The following is a 17,049-nucleotide window of genomic DNA, read 5'->3' on the forward strand; positions in this document are numbered from 1 at the left end:
ACCAGACCTTATGGAGTTGGCGGAGGTGGGTCGGGCCGAACAGTAACATTGGACGTATGTCTCCACCTCCTGGTTGACCATCTCAGTCTGGCCATTGGATTGGGGGTGGTACCCCGACGACAGACTGACCGACACCTCCAGTTGTCCCCAGAAGTGACGCCAGAACCTGGTTATGAACTCGGGGCCACGGCCTGAGAGGAGGTCCACTGGTGGCCCAAACTGCTGCACCACTTCCTGGAGGATGACGTTGGTGGTTTGGGCAGCTGTAGGGAGTCCCAGAAGGGCAATGAACTGGGCCATCTTTGAAAAGTGGTCGACCAGCACCATGATGGTGGTCATACACCTGGATCTTGGCAGTCACGTGACGAAATCCATGGAGACATGGGACCATGGGCGATGGGGGCGAGGCAGGGGAAGTAGAAGGCCTTATGGTCTCTGCGTGTCAGCCTTGTGTGATGTGCAGGTAGAGCAGGCTATCCGTGTACATCCGTGGCTAGGCCTGGCCATCAAAAAGTTCTGGGAATGTTTGCTAGGGTGCGCTGATGTCCCGGTTTCCTGGCCAGTGGAGTGTCACCATTGTATGATTGTAGACGGAGAGGGGGTGAAACGTACTTGAGGTTGGGAGGCATGGTTCGAGGTGGGGGGTGGTGTGCGTGATCAGAAAATACCTTTTGCAGGAGGGTCCAGTGCATAGGGACCAGTAAGAAGGGCTGTGAGAGGATGGGGGAGGATGCATTGTCCTCAGTCTCCGGGATGTTTCGGCGGGACAGGGCATCCGCCTTCGTGTTTTTGGTTCCGGGGATGTAGGACACGGTGAACTCGAACCGCATGAAGAACAGAGCCCATCGTGGTTTCCGGGGATTCAGGCATTGGGCGTTCTGGAGATACGCGAAATTTTTTGGTTAGTCAGGACTAAAAAGGGGTGGTCTGCCCCTCCAGCCAATGGTGCCAGTCCTCCACAGTCAATTTTATGGCCAGGAGTTCCGGTTTCTGATGTCGTAGTTTTGCTCAGCAGGGTTGAGTTGTTGGGAGAAAAAGGCACAGGGATGCAATTTGTTGTCTTGGGGATTGCGTTGTGACAGGACTGCTCCCACCTCTAGACTAGAGCCATCGACATCGACGATGAACGGGAGTTGGGGGTCTGGGTGGAGCAGGATGGGAGCTGTGGTGAAGAGCTGTTTGAGTTTGGCGAATGCCTGCTGAGCCTGGGGGTTCCATCGGAGTGTTGTGGGTTTGACCTTGAGGGGGGAAGTCATGGGTTGGGCCACTTTGCTGAAATCATGGATGAAACGATGGTAGAAATTGGCAAATCCCAGGAACTGTTGGAGGTGCCGGATGGTGGTGGGCACAGGCTAATCAGCGACTGCTGTGTGTTTGACTGGTTCCATTGCGATTCCTTGGGGACTGATGTGGAAGCCCAGGAACTAAATTTTGGTGGCGTGGAAAGTGCTCTTTTCCAACTTGATGAAGAGATGGTTCTGCAGGAGACGCTGGAGGACCTTTCTGATGTGAGAGATGTGGGTTGATGTGGATAGGCCAAAAGGCATGACCAGATACTCATGATAAAGTTTGTTAAAGCTTGTCTTCCACTCGTCCCGCTCCTATATCCGAACGAGGTGGTACGCATTTCGGAGGTCCAGCTTGGTGAAAACGGTGGCTCCTGCCAGGATGTCGTATTCAGGAGTGGGAGGGGGTGGCGGTTCTTAATGGTTACCACGTTCAGTTTCTGGTAATCAATGCACCGCCGCAGTCCCCCGTTCTTCTTCCCCACAAAAAAGAACAGGGCAGTGGCTGGAGAGGTGGAAGGACCGATTATGCCACCAGCCAGGGATGCCATGATGTACTCGTCCATCGCCTATCACTCCGGAAGCGAGAGCGAGTACAGATGACCTCGCGGTGGTAAGGCGTGAGGCCAGGTTGACTTCGATCAAGTTCATGGCTGCCTGTGCTCGCCTGATGTTGGCCGGGTCTGGGTTTCTTCCAGCAGACAGTGATGGGAAGCGAGCAGTGGGTGTTGGGCCTGGGAAGGGACTTGGTGCTCATAAAGATACCCTCGATTATCTTCATATTAAAGTCACCCCCCCAATTATCCTAAACGTTATTGATCCAGAAGTAGAGCTCCTGCGCGCACATCAACTTCTCCGTTGCCAGTACTTGGGCACGTCATGGAAATTTTTATATTAATCTCATAAAACTTTAATCGCGTAAACTTTAAAGTTGTAATGTTATTCCTTTATTCTCGTAGACCTCATGCTACGACTTTAATCTTGAAATTCCTTTTTTAATAAGTGACCCTAAAACGCCGTCGTAATATCTATAAAAAAGTACATAAAGCTCTTTCTGCGTCGTTTGTGACGTCATGCCGTTCTGGGCGTGGCTGACCTCAGCGCGTATTCAGGCCAGTTATTGTCATGTTACGAGTAGTTCTTTAATAAATATTTTTATTGGTGTTCGAGCAAAACTGTGATCTCTCTGAAGCGTAAGAAACAACTCACTAACTGCTGAGACCTAAACAGCTAGGGCTGGCTGTAATGATTGTTGTTCCGGTGGTGATGCTGGTGTGGTGTTATCCGATAGAACCGTAGCTACAGGAACGTGACTATGGCCGCCGTGTCTTGGGTCCGCTGTAATAAGTGCATGTCTCCGCCGGGTCCAGACTGTCCGTTAGCGGTATCCAGCTGTGGCCACATCATCTGCAGCGCATGCTATAAAAACGGCGAGTTACCTTTACTTAGCTCCAGGTGTTCTCTGATAACTATTCAATAACAATCTGATTAGCTTTCCATTTCATTATGTTATCCATCTCTAATGTGTGTGTTCCTGCGCTGCCATCTTTTTCAGCCAAGCAGAGTGAATGTGCCATTTGTAAGACAAAGTGTCAGCTGTCCCCTCTTATAGACAAGGTGGGCCACCACTACCCACTTTTTTTTATGCACCTCCTCATAAAGCTCAAAGCCACGGAGGAGCTCTTGGGAAGCTTCATGACTTTTTTTTTACAGAGCAGTCCAGAAGTGAAGTCACTTTTCTCAGACATCTCTGCTGTAGCTTCTGCATATGTGTCCGAAATAAATAAGGTAACTTTTTCAGCTTCAGATAAATTTCTAACATGACTTAAACGTTGATCATATTTGCAGGCCATCAGTTAAGTAATGGAGCAAAAAGGCTGCTGAACTAACACATTTTTTCATGTTGATGCACACAATGCAGGTATTATTATTCCAGGCGCGGCATCAAAAGAGGCTAATGGATCATTATCAGCAACGAGTGAGCAATTACATTCAAATTACAGTTATTATCCTGACTGAAGAAATTGATTGTTCTTCTGAAATAATAAAACTACATTCTAACTGAAACATAAATATTTGGCATGTTTAGTATGAAAAAATGGAGGAGTTTTTTCTTAAGATGAGACAGGAAATGCAGCAGATAAGCAGGTAAGTGACTTGTCATCAACTGTACACTTAAAAATATATGTTTGGATAACAGTACTTCGCTGCACTTTACAGGAAGGTCTCAGAGCAAGCAGCATATATCTCCAAGCTGGAGGACACAATTCGCTGTGAAAGGTAGTGAAACTGAAAAGAAACCTATTGAACATTGTTAAGTCAGATTCCTTTCAGGTTTATAAATAAATAATTCATTGCATATATTCAGGGAAAGCTAGATAAATAAATATTGCAGTACATATCATGAGACTAATTATGTTGGTCACATACATGAAAAATGCAGAAATGGCATCATCTTATACGATAAGAGAAAAATGAGTGGCATTTGCAGTGTTTTTCAGTTTGTAATGAAATCATTCATTATATTCCCATTTATGGAGGTAGAGTCTGATATAGCTTATCCCCTCAGGAGCTAGACTTGAAGACAAGACTGAGCAGTGCTGCTTTACTGAAATGGCTCTGTCTAGTGCACTTTTTTTTCTCCAAATGTATTTTGAAGGGCAGTAGAGGCCTAGCAGGTAAGGATGCAGTCTTTGTACCAAAAGGTTTCAGGTTCAAATCCTGAACCGCCAAGGTGCCACTGAGGTCCACTTGTACCGTCTCCACACACTGCTTCCCGGATGCTGTTCATAACTGTCCACTGCTCCCTCAGAGGATGGGTTAAATGCAGATTTCAGTGTGTGCACTTGGGCTGAACGATTTAGAAAAAACAATTTGAATCGTGATTCGCTATATTATGTGTATTAAATCTGTAGCATAACCATACATCGAAATAAGAACTGTGCTGTAACTAGCATACCATGAGTTGAGAGCAAGCGTCCTTGCTTGTGTTTAATTGGGTATGTTGTTGCGCGTGAATCTTTTCGCATTAATCCTGACATTAACCAATGGAGTAGAGTCTGGGGTTACAAAATCTCGTTGAAATTTGTAAAATAGTATCGTTCAGCCCTAGAGGGCACCATGCGTTGTGATTGCTGTGTATCACCAATGACACAATCACTTTCATTTAAATTTTTAGGGCTGAGAATATTGACAGCAGGACTCAGTACCAAAAGGTAAATGTAAATCTCCAGGGTCATGTGTAGGGGTTTTTGCCCGATCTTGTGCATCAGTTTCATATAATGTTGATGTAACGTTGTCTGGATCTGAGCATTTAAAATTCCATCATAATTACAATATATACAGAATTGTATATATTGTTGTGCAGTTGTCATATTCTCACTTGCCATTTTCTTCATAGCAGGACATTTCAGGAAGCATCTCAAGACTTTCTCTCAGCAGTCCTTTTCAAGACCGGAGAATACATCAGCCTGCTTTGTCTGAATACTTGACTATGACAGGTAGGTGTTTCAAAATCCATTCTAAATTAATTCACTGTCATATGGTTGTGAATTAATCAGCTGCTCAAAGTTACCTGCTAAAGGATAACTAAGTGCACTTTGGAGATTTTATTGAAAGATTTTAATGTACTTCTTGAAGGCATGATTGCTTCTTCTCAGGGTTTTCACGTTGACACACTTTTTTGTTATCTTTTACTAATATGTGGTTCTTGTATTTTCGTTCCCATCATGACAGGCACAATAGTAAACAGAACAAACCAATCCTCTGCAGGCCCCACAGCACAACCCTTAACTGCAAGGTACTTGTTATTATTATGTTTTTAGAAATGTCCAGCATGAAAGAGGACTTAAAACATTGATCATCTTTCATATTAATAGAACTACTGTTTTCCTTGTTATAAAACATACTTGACTGTACAGTATTTCACATGATTGACTGTTGTTCTTAATTTTTATTGCTAATGTGAATATAGGGTGGTAGTAGCCTAGTGCGGAACACACTATGAACCAGAAGACCAAAGGTTCAAACACCATTGTGTCTCTGTAACTACTGATTGTGTGTTGCTCTGGATAAGGGCATCTGTCCGCACTGGGAAGTTCTCTGTGAGGGATTTACAATAGACATGGGAGCGGAGGGGGAGGGGTAAAGAAAAGGGAAGCCTGTGTTTGTTTTATGTTAACTAAAAGGGACAGTAGGTGATCTGAGGACTAAACCTAAAGATTGTTGACTCACGTATTCCTCCTAGCTTTTCCAGGCAATTTAATAGAATGCTGTGGTCTATGCTGTCAAAAGCATCACTAAGGCTGTGAGAATAATAATTGCTCAACAGTGAGAATATGAATTAAAATGACTTTGCTGCAGCTTTGAATAAACAATTAACAGAACAAGATTCTGTCTTACTTCAGTTTGTCTCTGTAGTTTGGCTCTTTACTTCATAATAGTTGTTGTACTTTATTGTTCATGTTTGGGTTAGAATGACCAACAATTCTCTTTTGTGTGTCTCAGGAGGGACTTCTCTTATGGCATGATGGACATCCTGAAAGCCCACTCACCTAATTTGACTTACCACTGAGAGGCATCATAGCTATCCAGTTGTCCAGCAGCATTCAGATTCCCACCTCTTTAGGTCTTTGTCCATAAGTTTTGTATTTCTCTTCTTGCTGTCTCTCCATGACACTTCGATTAGGACTTAGCCATACACAACCACTCAGAATTGGTAATATTACAAGCACTAGGTTTCTGAGGTGCGGTGAAACTTTAGTGTATTATGTGCTAGTCTGTAATGTAATGTTAGGTACTTGGAATTGGAATTAAATTGTAATTGCACACTCTGACTATTGTCCTTTCTTGTGATTATTGTTGACCTACTGGGAAGTGTGTAATTACATTTGAATACTGAGCACTAATTATTTATAATTACCTATTACCTGACAAAACGTAATACTCTGGTAATCATTTACTAAAACAATATTCCATTTTTACAGTCTCACCTAAATATGCTTCAAATGGATTTATCCAAACCATATCCTACCATCCTTTCATTGACTTAAAATTATATTTGAAAATATATATACAGTATCACAAATGTGATCAGTCCCTTGTCCCTTATCAACACTGAATATATGACACTTTGATACAATGAAAAATAGTCAGTGTGCAGCTTGTTGCAGTGTACGTTTGATGTCCCCTCACATTTTGTATTCGTAAATTAAGGCCTTGAAAAGGTATTGAATCACGATGTGAAGCTGCGGGGCATGTCTGCAAAGCGTCAAGTCACACAGCTGGTTGTGCAGGAGGGAATTATTTTACAATATAATGTGAGCAATGCAACATTTGTATTGCAAATACAAGACAGATCTTGGGACATTTTAATGAATCCCAACTCACATGGTCTTGCATGGAATAATTGAATCAAAAGCACCCTTATGACTGCTAGTACCAGTCAAGCATCAAGGTGCAGAGTGAGGAGTGATGAGTGTAAATAAAATAAAAAAAGACATTCTTCTAATGTTGTATGGAAGAAACACAAGTGATAGAGACTGGCAATGTGAGATGAGTAAAAGAGGGATTTGTCTGCATGCATTGACTGTTTTGCTGTGTTTGAGATTCAGATGATGAGTTATCATTCAGGATGAGATGTCAGACAGGCAAGCAGAGATCTTGGTGGACACATTTATATCTGATGGTGGTCCTCCAGTGTGATTTGAAGTAAATAAAAACCCAGTCAGACACATTTTCCAGGTCTCAAGATGAATGCATGTCTTGTCACCCTACACTAAACAACAATCTTATTTTGAAACTTTCTCTTCTGATAAAAGTGTTCACACAGTCAACAAATAATCCATAATCATTTCACAATAGGGTTGTTCTGTTTGCATAACATTACCTAAATCAGCATTTTTCAAGAATATTTGCCCTGAGGACAAGTCATGTCTGGGCCGCGCATAAACCACCACATTCAACATTAACCATTTTGACTGGTGCAGAAGCAAGGCTCCCTGTCATGGACTGGGATCAGTCCATGGCCCATAGTTTGAGAAACAATGGCCTAAACTATTTTCAGTTCACCAAACGTGTAATGTTCAGCCAATCTTGTTGATCATTTTATTTATTGAATAAAATCTAGTTCCTACTAACTTTTGCACTTCAAAAACAGAGAAGAAAAAAGCATGAGAAAATTTAAACTTTGAAGTCAAACACCACATCAATTCAGTATACAGTTGACATGCAGGCGGTAACTCAGTCCAACTAGATCAGATCCCTTACTGCTTTCCTAAAACCAGTTACAGGAAGTTCCTGCTTCCCAGTTAGACTGATTATTTTTATTTATGTATTTATTTTGCAAAAAAGTTATGTATTTGTTTACAGATATAGAAGTCATATACGTAAAATATAGCTTTGATGATTGTATTTATGTCATCTTCCTACATGGAAAAGGAGGCACCCTTGTCACTGAAGGACCCATCAACGGACCGTCGGCTGGAGAGGCACATTTCCGAAGTGACCCATGAGGAGGGCCGGCGTGTTGTGATGTAGCCTTTACCAATACACCAAAGGTCCTCCAGAATCTTTCGGAAGTGGTTTCTGAATTTTACCCCTACAAATGCATAAAGTAGCGGATTAAGACAGCAGTGCAGGTAGGCCAGCATCTCAGTGACTGTCAGCGTTGCCATTATACTCTTGCTATGGCTGCACTCCATTTGCTCAAACTGTGTGATTGTGTGGTACAGCAGGGCAAGGTTGTATGGCAAGTGACAAAGCACAAAGACCACCACCACTGTCAGAACAACGCGGACTGCCTTGTGCCTCTGGAAGTTCTTGGCACGCAATAGCGTAATGAGGACGCTGGTGTAGCAAAAACCCATGACAACCAAAGGCAGGAAGAAGCCAACAACCATTTGTGTGCTGGGCACCAGCACCTTCATCAGGCTGGCTGTCTCATTGTCCTCGAACATGAAAAAACACACATTGTCAACTTGAGGCAAATCATCATAGTATTCCAGTTCACCTGTGGCATTTAAAAATCCACCTATGCTGTAGTAGGGCTGTCGGGTGGAGTATTTTGATGAGTAAATGAATGTGGGCATCGAAATAATGAGAGCGAGCAGCCAGACTGCAAAACAGGTGATGTGGCTATAGACCAGAGTGCTGGAGCGGATGCGGAAAGAGCGGCGGGCCTGGACAATGGCCAGGTAGCGGTCACCACTGATGCAGGCCAGCAGCAAGATGCCACTGTACAGGTTGACACTGTAGGTTCCACGGAGCAGTTTGCAGATGAAGTCACCCATGGTCCAGCCACTGTATTGATTGTAGATGATGAGTGGCAGCGCTATCACAAACAAGATGTCTGCCACGGCCACATTCAGCAGGTACACATCAGTCATGGACTTGGCCTTTTTGTAGAATGAGTAGGTTATTATCACTAGAATATTTCCAAGGAGGCCTGTCATGCAAATGATGGGATGTATGTACAGAGGCAAGAATTTCTGGAACCACTCTTCTGGAAGGCAGAGATCAACTGCACCTGGATATGTATCGTTGTCATTTTCAAAGAGGCTTGTGTCATTATATTCACTCATGTTTGCCATTTTTGCCTACAAGTAAACAAATACAAACAGCATGATGAATGGGCTTGAACATATATAACATTGGTGAAATATATCAGAATACAAAAACAAAATATTATCTCCATGTTACATTTTAAGAGTATTTAAAATACAGTGTAGAATACAGTAGAACACAGAATTTATATATGTGAAATAAAAAAAAATATCTGCTTAGCACACTCAAATGCAGATGTAGTTCATAAATCATATATATCATGTGAATATTTAATACAAATTAATTATGATTGTGTGCTATTTGCCAATGCTGAGATAACACAGATTTTGAGCTGTGACTACCACTTTAATTAAGTCATAAATGTATATTTTTACTAAAATTGCCACATAGGGTTTTTCCAGTACTTTACAATAAACAGTGTGAGAAATATTTATTTGATCCCCTGATGGATTTGTACATAAAAATTAACAATCTGTGTTAATATGTCTGCATCGCACCCTGTGGTATTATTAGTAATAATATGGTCCTAATGTAGATGGAGTCAACAAATTAGACATTGTGTAGTTAGGATTCAATGAAGACCTCAGATTTTGAGTTATTTAATTGATCCAGGTGATTAATCCAGATGATTCATGAATCACAAGTTAATTTCACAGTTTTGTGTTGAATTAAAAACCTATGTCTACCTAAATCACTATGATACAGATACAAAGCTTAAGGGGTTTCAGGACTATCAAGACCATCAGGAGATTAAAACTGAAAATATTGCTTAATAGGAAAATTAGCAATTAGTCACATCCCAATTTTTGATAAATGATTTGAAACACAATGCAAGACCTCAATTTCAACCTCATGCTTAGCTGGAAGAGACTTTGTAGATCTTTTCTGGCCTTGTACTTCAATCTGGCCTTGCGTCCACACAGAGACCCCAAACGGTTATTTTGTGAAATGGGTTCCAGCGTCTCATTTGACTCTTTTCTGCATCTCCACTTGGACGGCAGAGTGGGCTTATGTTTATGAAAGTGCTGGTACCAAGATGATTAATTACCATGTGCTACAATGTTTCACAGTGACAATCGGTTCATTTTCAGGTCAGCCAAATCTGCAAATATGGACTATATGAAATGGTAGGACTATAATATTTCCCATGCGCCAGCATCACCATCACTCAGTCATGATTTTTTACTGATAAAATTACTTCTCTTTGACCAAGTTCACCCAGCTCTGTTTTTGTTAAATCTGAGAACTGTCTTATTGGTCCATGCTCAGCTCTCGTGGATAAATTCGAGCTGGTATCGGTTTCCCAGCTATCAGGTATAGTTAATCAGCTACAATCTACATACTGTTCCTCTGACATTATTAATGACAGTCTTACTTCCTAGGTGTGTCACATCTGTGTTTTAACATGCCAGAACCCCTTATTAAAAAGGAGAATCGTGACTCCACAATTTTAACAAATTTTCTATGGAAAGTTCCAAGTTTGGCTTGAAAGTCACCAATGACCTATTGGAAACTAATTCTGGTAACACAGCTGTCCTAGTTTTTTTTTTAGACCTGACTGCGGATTCTGACTGCTATCACGCCTAGATCACTGTGTAGGCATCAGAGTCACATACCTTGCATGGTTCCAGTCCTATTTAATTGAGTTCCTACTAGAGCTGCACGATTTGGGGAAAAAGACATATTGCGATTATTGAGATCAATATTGCGATATGATAAACATACAAACTACTTATAACCTGAAATGCCCAGTGCTTTCAAAATACAATATTCTACAAAATTAAATAAATCACAAAAAAACTATTTTACATTACTGTCGAACGACAAACCCTGGTAAGGCTAAACAACTGTTTTGATTATATTATATAGTTCTTACGTTTAACCAAAACGTTGTTTGGAGGCTGACTTGAACTCAGGGATGCATAGCTTTGCTAGCTTAGCCTATCTTAGCTAAGGTTAAGACTTAGAAAACGGGGATTTTATAATGGCCAAATATATTAAAAACAATTGTCCAGCCTTACCTATGAAATGTAATCCCTGGTTTGTAGCATACAGCGGTTTGTACAGCCCCAAGCAGCACAAGAGTGAGGTATTTTTATGTACTTCTCTCCATAGACATGTATACGCTTCACGCCACAGCAGAGCCTCTCGCAATATGGCGGCGACGTTGACGTACGATGCAGCGCGTTATGCGGCGTCTAACCATGTCTCCGAATCGAAAGTCATGTGACCAAATACGTCACATCCGACTGAAGTGAGACTCGCAAACTTTGAGAGAATGGATCGAATATGTTGCCGATCCAATCCATGTACTAATCATTTAAATCGCAGCTTTTTACGTTCATGTAATCGCACAGACTGACATCGCGATTACGATTGCGATTAGATTAATCGTGCAGCACTAGTTCCTACTGAGTTCCAAGTAGGATGCTGTCCAAATCTATTAGTAATGATTTGATCTGGCCTCTCATCGACTACTTAAGTGAGGCAAAAGCCTGAATGAGCAAACATTTTTTAGATCTTAAATTGGTCAGTGCCTCAGTGACCTGATCAGTTGCTCTTGCAGATCCCTCGTTGTATTAGTCTCTTCTGGAAAGGTAGGATCTAGATTTTGTTTACTGTCTATTTGTAAGCTCAGCTGTAGGACTGTGTAGCAGCATCAATTGTGTTGTGTGTATTTGAAAGGTAGATTGTGTTTTAAGCAGCACCAAGTGATTGGCATCATTATCATACTCAGCTGGTCAATCACTGGTAGTTTCGGGTTCCCTGAGGTGCAAATTAGGGGGCTGGACTTAGGGATTTATAAGGACTATGTCTGTAGCGGAAAAGCAGCAGCTGTCAAATTCAAACCTGGCATCTCTCCTTAAACCTCCATTTAGCCTTTTTCTTCACAGTAACCATGTGTCTGAAAACTATCCCAGTAACTGTCTCCTACAGACCCAGAAAAACATACTCACGCTGCAGAGGCTCTGTTACAAACAACCTCATCTACCCCAACCTGTCATCTACTTCTCAAACAAGGGTGGTAGGTGGACTCTGGAACTGTCAATCCGCTGTTAAAAAAGCTGACTTTATCTCTGGTCTCACTACTCTCCACTCCCTAAACTTCCTGGCACTAACAGAGACCTGGATATCCCCACAGAACACTGCTACACCTGCTGCCCTCTCTTCTGCCTACACGTTCTCCCACACTCCTAGAAAAACTGGGAGAGGAGGGGGTACTGGCCTTTTAATATCTAGAAATTGGTCTTTCACACCAATGCCTCTGACACATCTTAGCATCTCTTCTTTCGAATTCCATGCAGTCTCGGTTTCTTCTCCTGTGAACATCATTCTCATAGTCTTATATCGCCCTCCAGGGCCACTTGGGCCCTTTATAGATGAATTGGACACTCTCCTCAGCACTTTCTCTTTAGAAACCCCCCTAACTCTCCTTGGTGACTTCAACCTTCCATCAGCCCAGCTACAATCATCCTGCCTTCTTCCCCTTCTCCACTCTTTCTCCTTAACCAACAGCAACATCTCTCCCACACACAAAGGAGGGAATGTCTTGGACCTGGTCTTCAGTCGTCCTTCTCCAACTTCTGACCTTTCTTCCACTCCCCTTCACATCTCTGACCACCACTTCCTGACCTTTACACTCACTGTACCAACAGGATCCACAACTGTCCCCCGTCCATCCTTCATTAGACAAAACCTTCACACTGTCTCACCTTCATCTGTATCTTCCTGCATTCTTTCACATCTCCCAACCTCTGACTCATTCCTCTCCTTACCACTAGAGAACGCTACTAACTCTCTCCTCTCCTCACTTTCCATTGATCAACTCTGTCCTATATCAACTAAACCCAAAAGGACTTCTCCCCCTGCGCCCTGGCTCTCCGATACATTGCGTAGCAATCGAAGAGTTCTTCGAGCAGCGGAGAGAAAATACAAGAAATCTCAACTTGACTCAGACCTACTGGATTACCAGAATCTTCTGCGCAAATTTTCTACTAACCTCACTACTGCTAAAACTGCTTTCTACAAAGCAAAACTAGAAGCCTCTGCCCACAACCCTCAAAAACTCCACAACATCTTCTTATCCCTACTCAACCCCCCGACTCCCCCTGCCCCAACTTCATTAACAGCTGATGATTTTGCCAACTTCTTCACAGGGAAGATTGAAAAAATCTGTGAGACATTCTCCACCACTAATCCTACTCTTCCTTCTGAAAATTCGACAACTACTCTAAATCAATTTTCTAAGATCACATCTGATGAAATCATTCAGATTATATCCACAGGCAACCCAACCACCTGTCCACTAGATCCAATACCTTCTGCAATGTTTCAAACTATCTCCCCTGACCTCATCCCTTTTGTTTCTTATATCATAAACAGCTCAATCTCATCTGGCCACGTACCATCCGCCTTCAAAACAGCCAGGGTTCTTCCAATCCTAAAGAAACCCACTGCTGATCCTACAGACATTAACAATTACAGACCAGTTTCCCTCCTCTCATTTCTATCCAAAATCCTTGAGCGCTGTGTCTACAACCAACTATCACTCCATTTATCACAGAACAACCTCCTGGATCCTAACCAGTCTGGCTTCAGAACAGCTCATTCCACCGAGACTGCCCTTTTGGCGGTTACCGAGCAACTACATGCAGCCAGATTGGCAAAACTGTCATCAGTTCTTATTCTCCTTGACCTATCTGCTGCATTTGACACTGTTAATCACAAGACTCTCTTGGCAATCCTGAAGAGGCTTGGAATTCTGGGCTCAGCATGGCAGTGGTTTGCTTCCTACCTTGATGAGCGATCTTACCAAGTGACTTGGAAAGGATCCACCTCTACCTCACGTAGACTCTCCACTGGTGTCCCTCAAGGCTCGGTGCTAGGTCCTCTCCTTTTCTCCCTCTACACGAGATCACTTGGTGAGGTCATTTCCTCACATGGATTATCCTACCACTGCTATGCTGACGACACACAACTCCTCTTCTCCTTTCCTCCCTCTTATCTTCATGCTGCTTCCAAAATCTCTGCATGTCTAACAGACATCTCGTCTTGGATGGCAGCCCATCACCTCCAACTCAATCCCACCAAAACTGAACTAATATTCATTCCAGCAGATTCTTCACCACATCAGGATCTTGCTATTTACCTAGACAACTCGCAGCTCTCTCCTTCTGCAACAGCCCGCAACCTTGGCGTAACAATAGACAACCATCTCTCCTTCTCAACTCACATCAGCAATCTTTCCCGCTCATGTAGATTCCTTCTCTACAATATCAGACGAATCCGCCCTTACCTGTCAACCCAGGCCACCCAACTACTGGTTCAGTCCTTAGTAATCTCACGACTGGACTACTGCAACTCCCTTCTAGCTGGTCTACCACTATGTACCATCAGACCTCTTCAACTCATACAAAATGCAGCAGCACGACTGATCTTCAACCTTCCCAAATTCTCCCATACCACCCCTCTGCTACGTTCCCTTCACTGGCTCCCAGTAGCTGCACGCATCAGGTTCAAAATACTGATGCTGGCCTACAAAGCCAAACATGGAGCAGCACCATCCTACCTCACAGCCCTTATTACACCCCGCACTGCACCTCGTTTACTCCGAGCCTCCAGTACTGCTCGCCTGGTCCCTCCATCTCTGAAGGTAAAAGGAAAACATTCATCTAGACTCTTCTCCATCTTGGCCCCTCGGTGGTGGAATGAACTTCCCCTCGAGGTCAGAACAGCTCAGTCACTGAGCACCTTCAAACGACAGCTCAAGACCTTCCTCTTTAAAGAATATTTAGATTAAATTGTAATTTTCTTGTTGTCGAACCTTGTGTACAGAATCTACAACAGAGTGAATTAAATAGATGTATTCATAGTTGGGGTCCTAGTGAACCGGAATTGATCTCTTCATCGATGGTAACTTGAAAGCACGTTGTAAGTCGCTCTGGATAAGGGCGTCTGCCAAATGCCGTAAATGTAAATGTAAATGACTAGGCTAAAGACTCCTGGAGACCTAGCCATTAGGGTTATAGCATGTTAGATCTGTTCAGACGCTGGAGGTGTTTAAATCAAGAAAAAAAAAAAAAAAAAAAAAAAAAAAACTCACCTTTCTCTGTAGCTCAAGTATTGAGTAAGGCAGCATATCTTCTAAAGGGTTTTCATGTAACTTTAAAAAAGTCTTAAATTCAATTTTCCAAACTTAAGGCCTTAAATATAATAAAAATGACTAGTAATCCTTAAATCTAGTTTTAAAAATACTGCAGTCCCAATAAATCAATTGAAACAAGCCTTCAATCGTAGTCACAAATGCTGTATGTGTGGAAATTATCCTCTCTTCACTCTGTGGCAAGCAGAAGGCACACCTCACAAAAGGAGGGCGCCCTTCCTCCCCATAAATGGGCAATAGAAAAACGCATGCAAAAAAAAAAAAAAAAAAAAAAAAAAAAAAAAAAAAAAAAAAAAAAAAACATGTTGACAACAATCCATGTTGAACAAAAAAAAAATGGCACAGGTTAAAAAACAACAAATCTGGGAAATTAATATTACATAATGATATATTACTTACAGATAAAATAAATATTGCATTTATGATTCTAATTAATTGCAATTATTTTAGAAGAGCATGTGGTACTCTGGTGTATGTCAAGAAAAAAAAAAGTGTCTTAAATTTGATGAGTGGCCTTTAAAAAGGTGGGTTCTACTAGTTTTGTTTTTATGTTTTAATGTTTTATTATGACTTGTATTATTCTAGCTCAGTTTCATGAAAATGTGGTCTAGGAATAAACTGACTGACTTTTGGAAACAATTACCATGAGAAAGTTCTATGTTGTTTATAATGAGGAAATTATAATTTACATTTACAGCATTTATGAAGGAATTTAACACAATAATAATAATAATAATAATAATAATAATATGTAATATTATTTTTGAATTTTGACAAGAAAGACCTTTATATAGGTTTTCTACCCATCTTAGATACTTAGCTTGCTTACCTGGATTATCTCAGATCAGTTCATAAAGAAAAAAATAGATGTTTTTAAGACTTGTGGTTGGCACATCTTATCTAATAGCTTTGATCTGCAAAGAGAGGAAATTTGTAGAAAACCAGGCCATAAAGTGCTTTACACAGGGCTAAATAGGTCATTTACATGGAAGGGGAGCCTAGTGGTTTTTTAAATGGGTCACTAAAGGTTGCATTCTTACCCTACCCAACCCCACATGGAAGGAGCTGCACCAGATCACAGCAATTGCCAGTCTGGCTGTACAGACAGGGACTGACATGTCGTCTAAATGTACAGACAATTTGTGAATGTTATCTTTTTTCTTTATAGACTACTTCTGCTTTTACTACTTCAGTTAACTTCCCTCTGCTGTGATACATTTTTGCTCATCATGCATTTTTGGGCCATGCCTGAACCTCTCAATTTGAAGGAAAGTTTCAGTCAATACAACGTACATACAACTGTAGTTTAGTAAACTTCCTTGATCTTAACATGAAAGCACGTTGTGTCGCTCTGGTTAAGGGCGTCTGCCAAATGCCTTAAATGTAAATGAAGTTTTCAGAGAAAGAGACACTGGTGTAATAGAGAAATTGACAGCCGAACATGGTGAAGATTATGGAAGCTAAATTACATACTATTTAAATCAGATGGAATGGCAGATAACACCTAAAATGCAGAACTTATTCTACTCTTTAGATGCACATCCTAGTAAAACAAAACCTAAACAAGCCCTCAAGTCCTGATGCGACTCATGTGGCATTTAAGCCTAATGGTTCAAACAAACCCCAAAATCCTATGTTTAAAACTCACCTGCTATTATCATATGCCTTCATTAAAGACACAGAATTTCACCAAAAAGTCACAATAAAACCATAATAATGAAAATTATTGCATGTAAATATAAACATACAAGAAAAGCAGCAGACAATAAATAATTGTACAGACAAACAAATATATAATGAACTTAAACATTGAAAAACATAAAATCAAAAAGCTCACCAGTAGGTTTAAGACCAGGCCTAAGCGGGGGGAAAGTGGAGTCAGCTTACTGTATGTTCGTGCTGCAGTAAACTTAGACCAAAGACCAATAAGAGGAACGACGCTGACGCAAAGCACAACTGCCTCAAATCACTAGCTTTGTTGTTTCTGAGTCAGAAAGAAAAATTATTCAAATAAAAACTATTGATGATTAAAAAAAC

At 41.5% G+C, this 17,049-nt stretch overlaps 2 protein-coding genes across 4 annotated transcripts; one reads left to right on the top strand and one right to left on the bottom strand.

Moving 5' to 3' along the window:
- The first annotated feature begins 2,405 nt into the window (after positions 1–2,405).
- Positions 2,406–5,986, top strand: rnf212 (ring finger protein 212). 2 transcript variants are annotated; one of them, XM_028953373.1, is made up of 11 exons: positions 2,406–2,479; positions 2,578–2,716; positions 2,842–2,903; positions 3,000–3,074; positions 3,208–3,264; positions 3,376–3,434; positions 3,507–3,566; positions 4,465–4,501; positions 4,687–4,786; positions 5,022–5,085; positions 5,793–5,986. In XM_028953373.1, the coding sequence occupies exons 2-11, from the start codon at positions 2,602–2,604 to the stop codon at positions 5,857–5,859; spliced, it is 696 nt and encodes a 231-aa protein (XP_028809206.1). In that variant the 5' UTR covers positions 2,406–2,479; positions 2,578–2,601; the 3' UTR covers positions 5,860–5,986. The 2 variants fall into 2 exon arrangements, with proteins under 2 accessions (XP_028809206.1, XP_028809205.1); XM_028953372.1 differs by having other exon boundaries at positions 2,578–2,903; positions 4,690–4,786.
- A 1,391-nt stretch (positions 5,987–7,377) lies between these two features.
- ccr6a (chemokine (C-C motif) receptor 6a) lies at positions 7,378–17,028 on the bottom strand. 2 transcript variants are annotated; one of them, XM_029002933.1, is made up of 2 exons: positions 16,850–17,028; positions 7,378–8,881 (listed from the first exon to the last, which is right to left on the bottom strand). In XM_029002933.1, exon 2 carries the CDS (start codon positions 8,873–8,875, stop codon positions 7,712–7,714), a length of 1,164 nt encoding a protein of 387 aa, XP_028858766.1. In that variant the 5' UTR covers positions 8,876–8,881; positions 16,850–17,028; the 3' UTR covers positions 7,378–7,711. The 2 variants fall into 2 exon arrangements, with proteins under 2 accessions (XP_028858766.1, XP_028858765.1); XM_029002932.1 differs by lacking the exon at positions 16,850–17,028 and adding an exon at positions 14,953–15,179.
- Between the last annotated feature and the right edge of the window lie 21 nt (positions 17,029–17,049).

This window comes from Denticeps clupeoides, chromosome 14 (assembly GCF_900700375.1).
Source record: "Denticeps clupeoides chromosome 14, fDenClu1.1, whole genome shotgun sequence".
NCBI classification, from domain to species: Eukaryota; Metazoa; Chordata; class Actinopteri; order Clupeiformes; family Denticipitidae; genus Denticeps; species Denticeps clupeoides.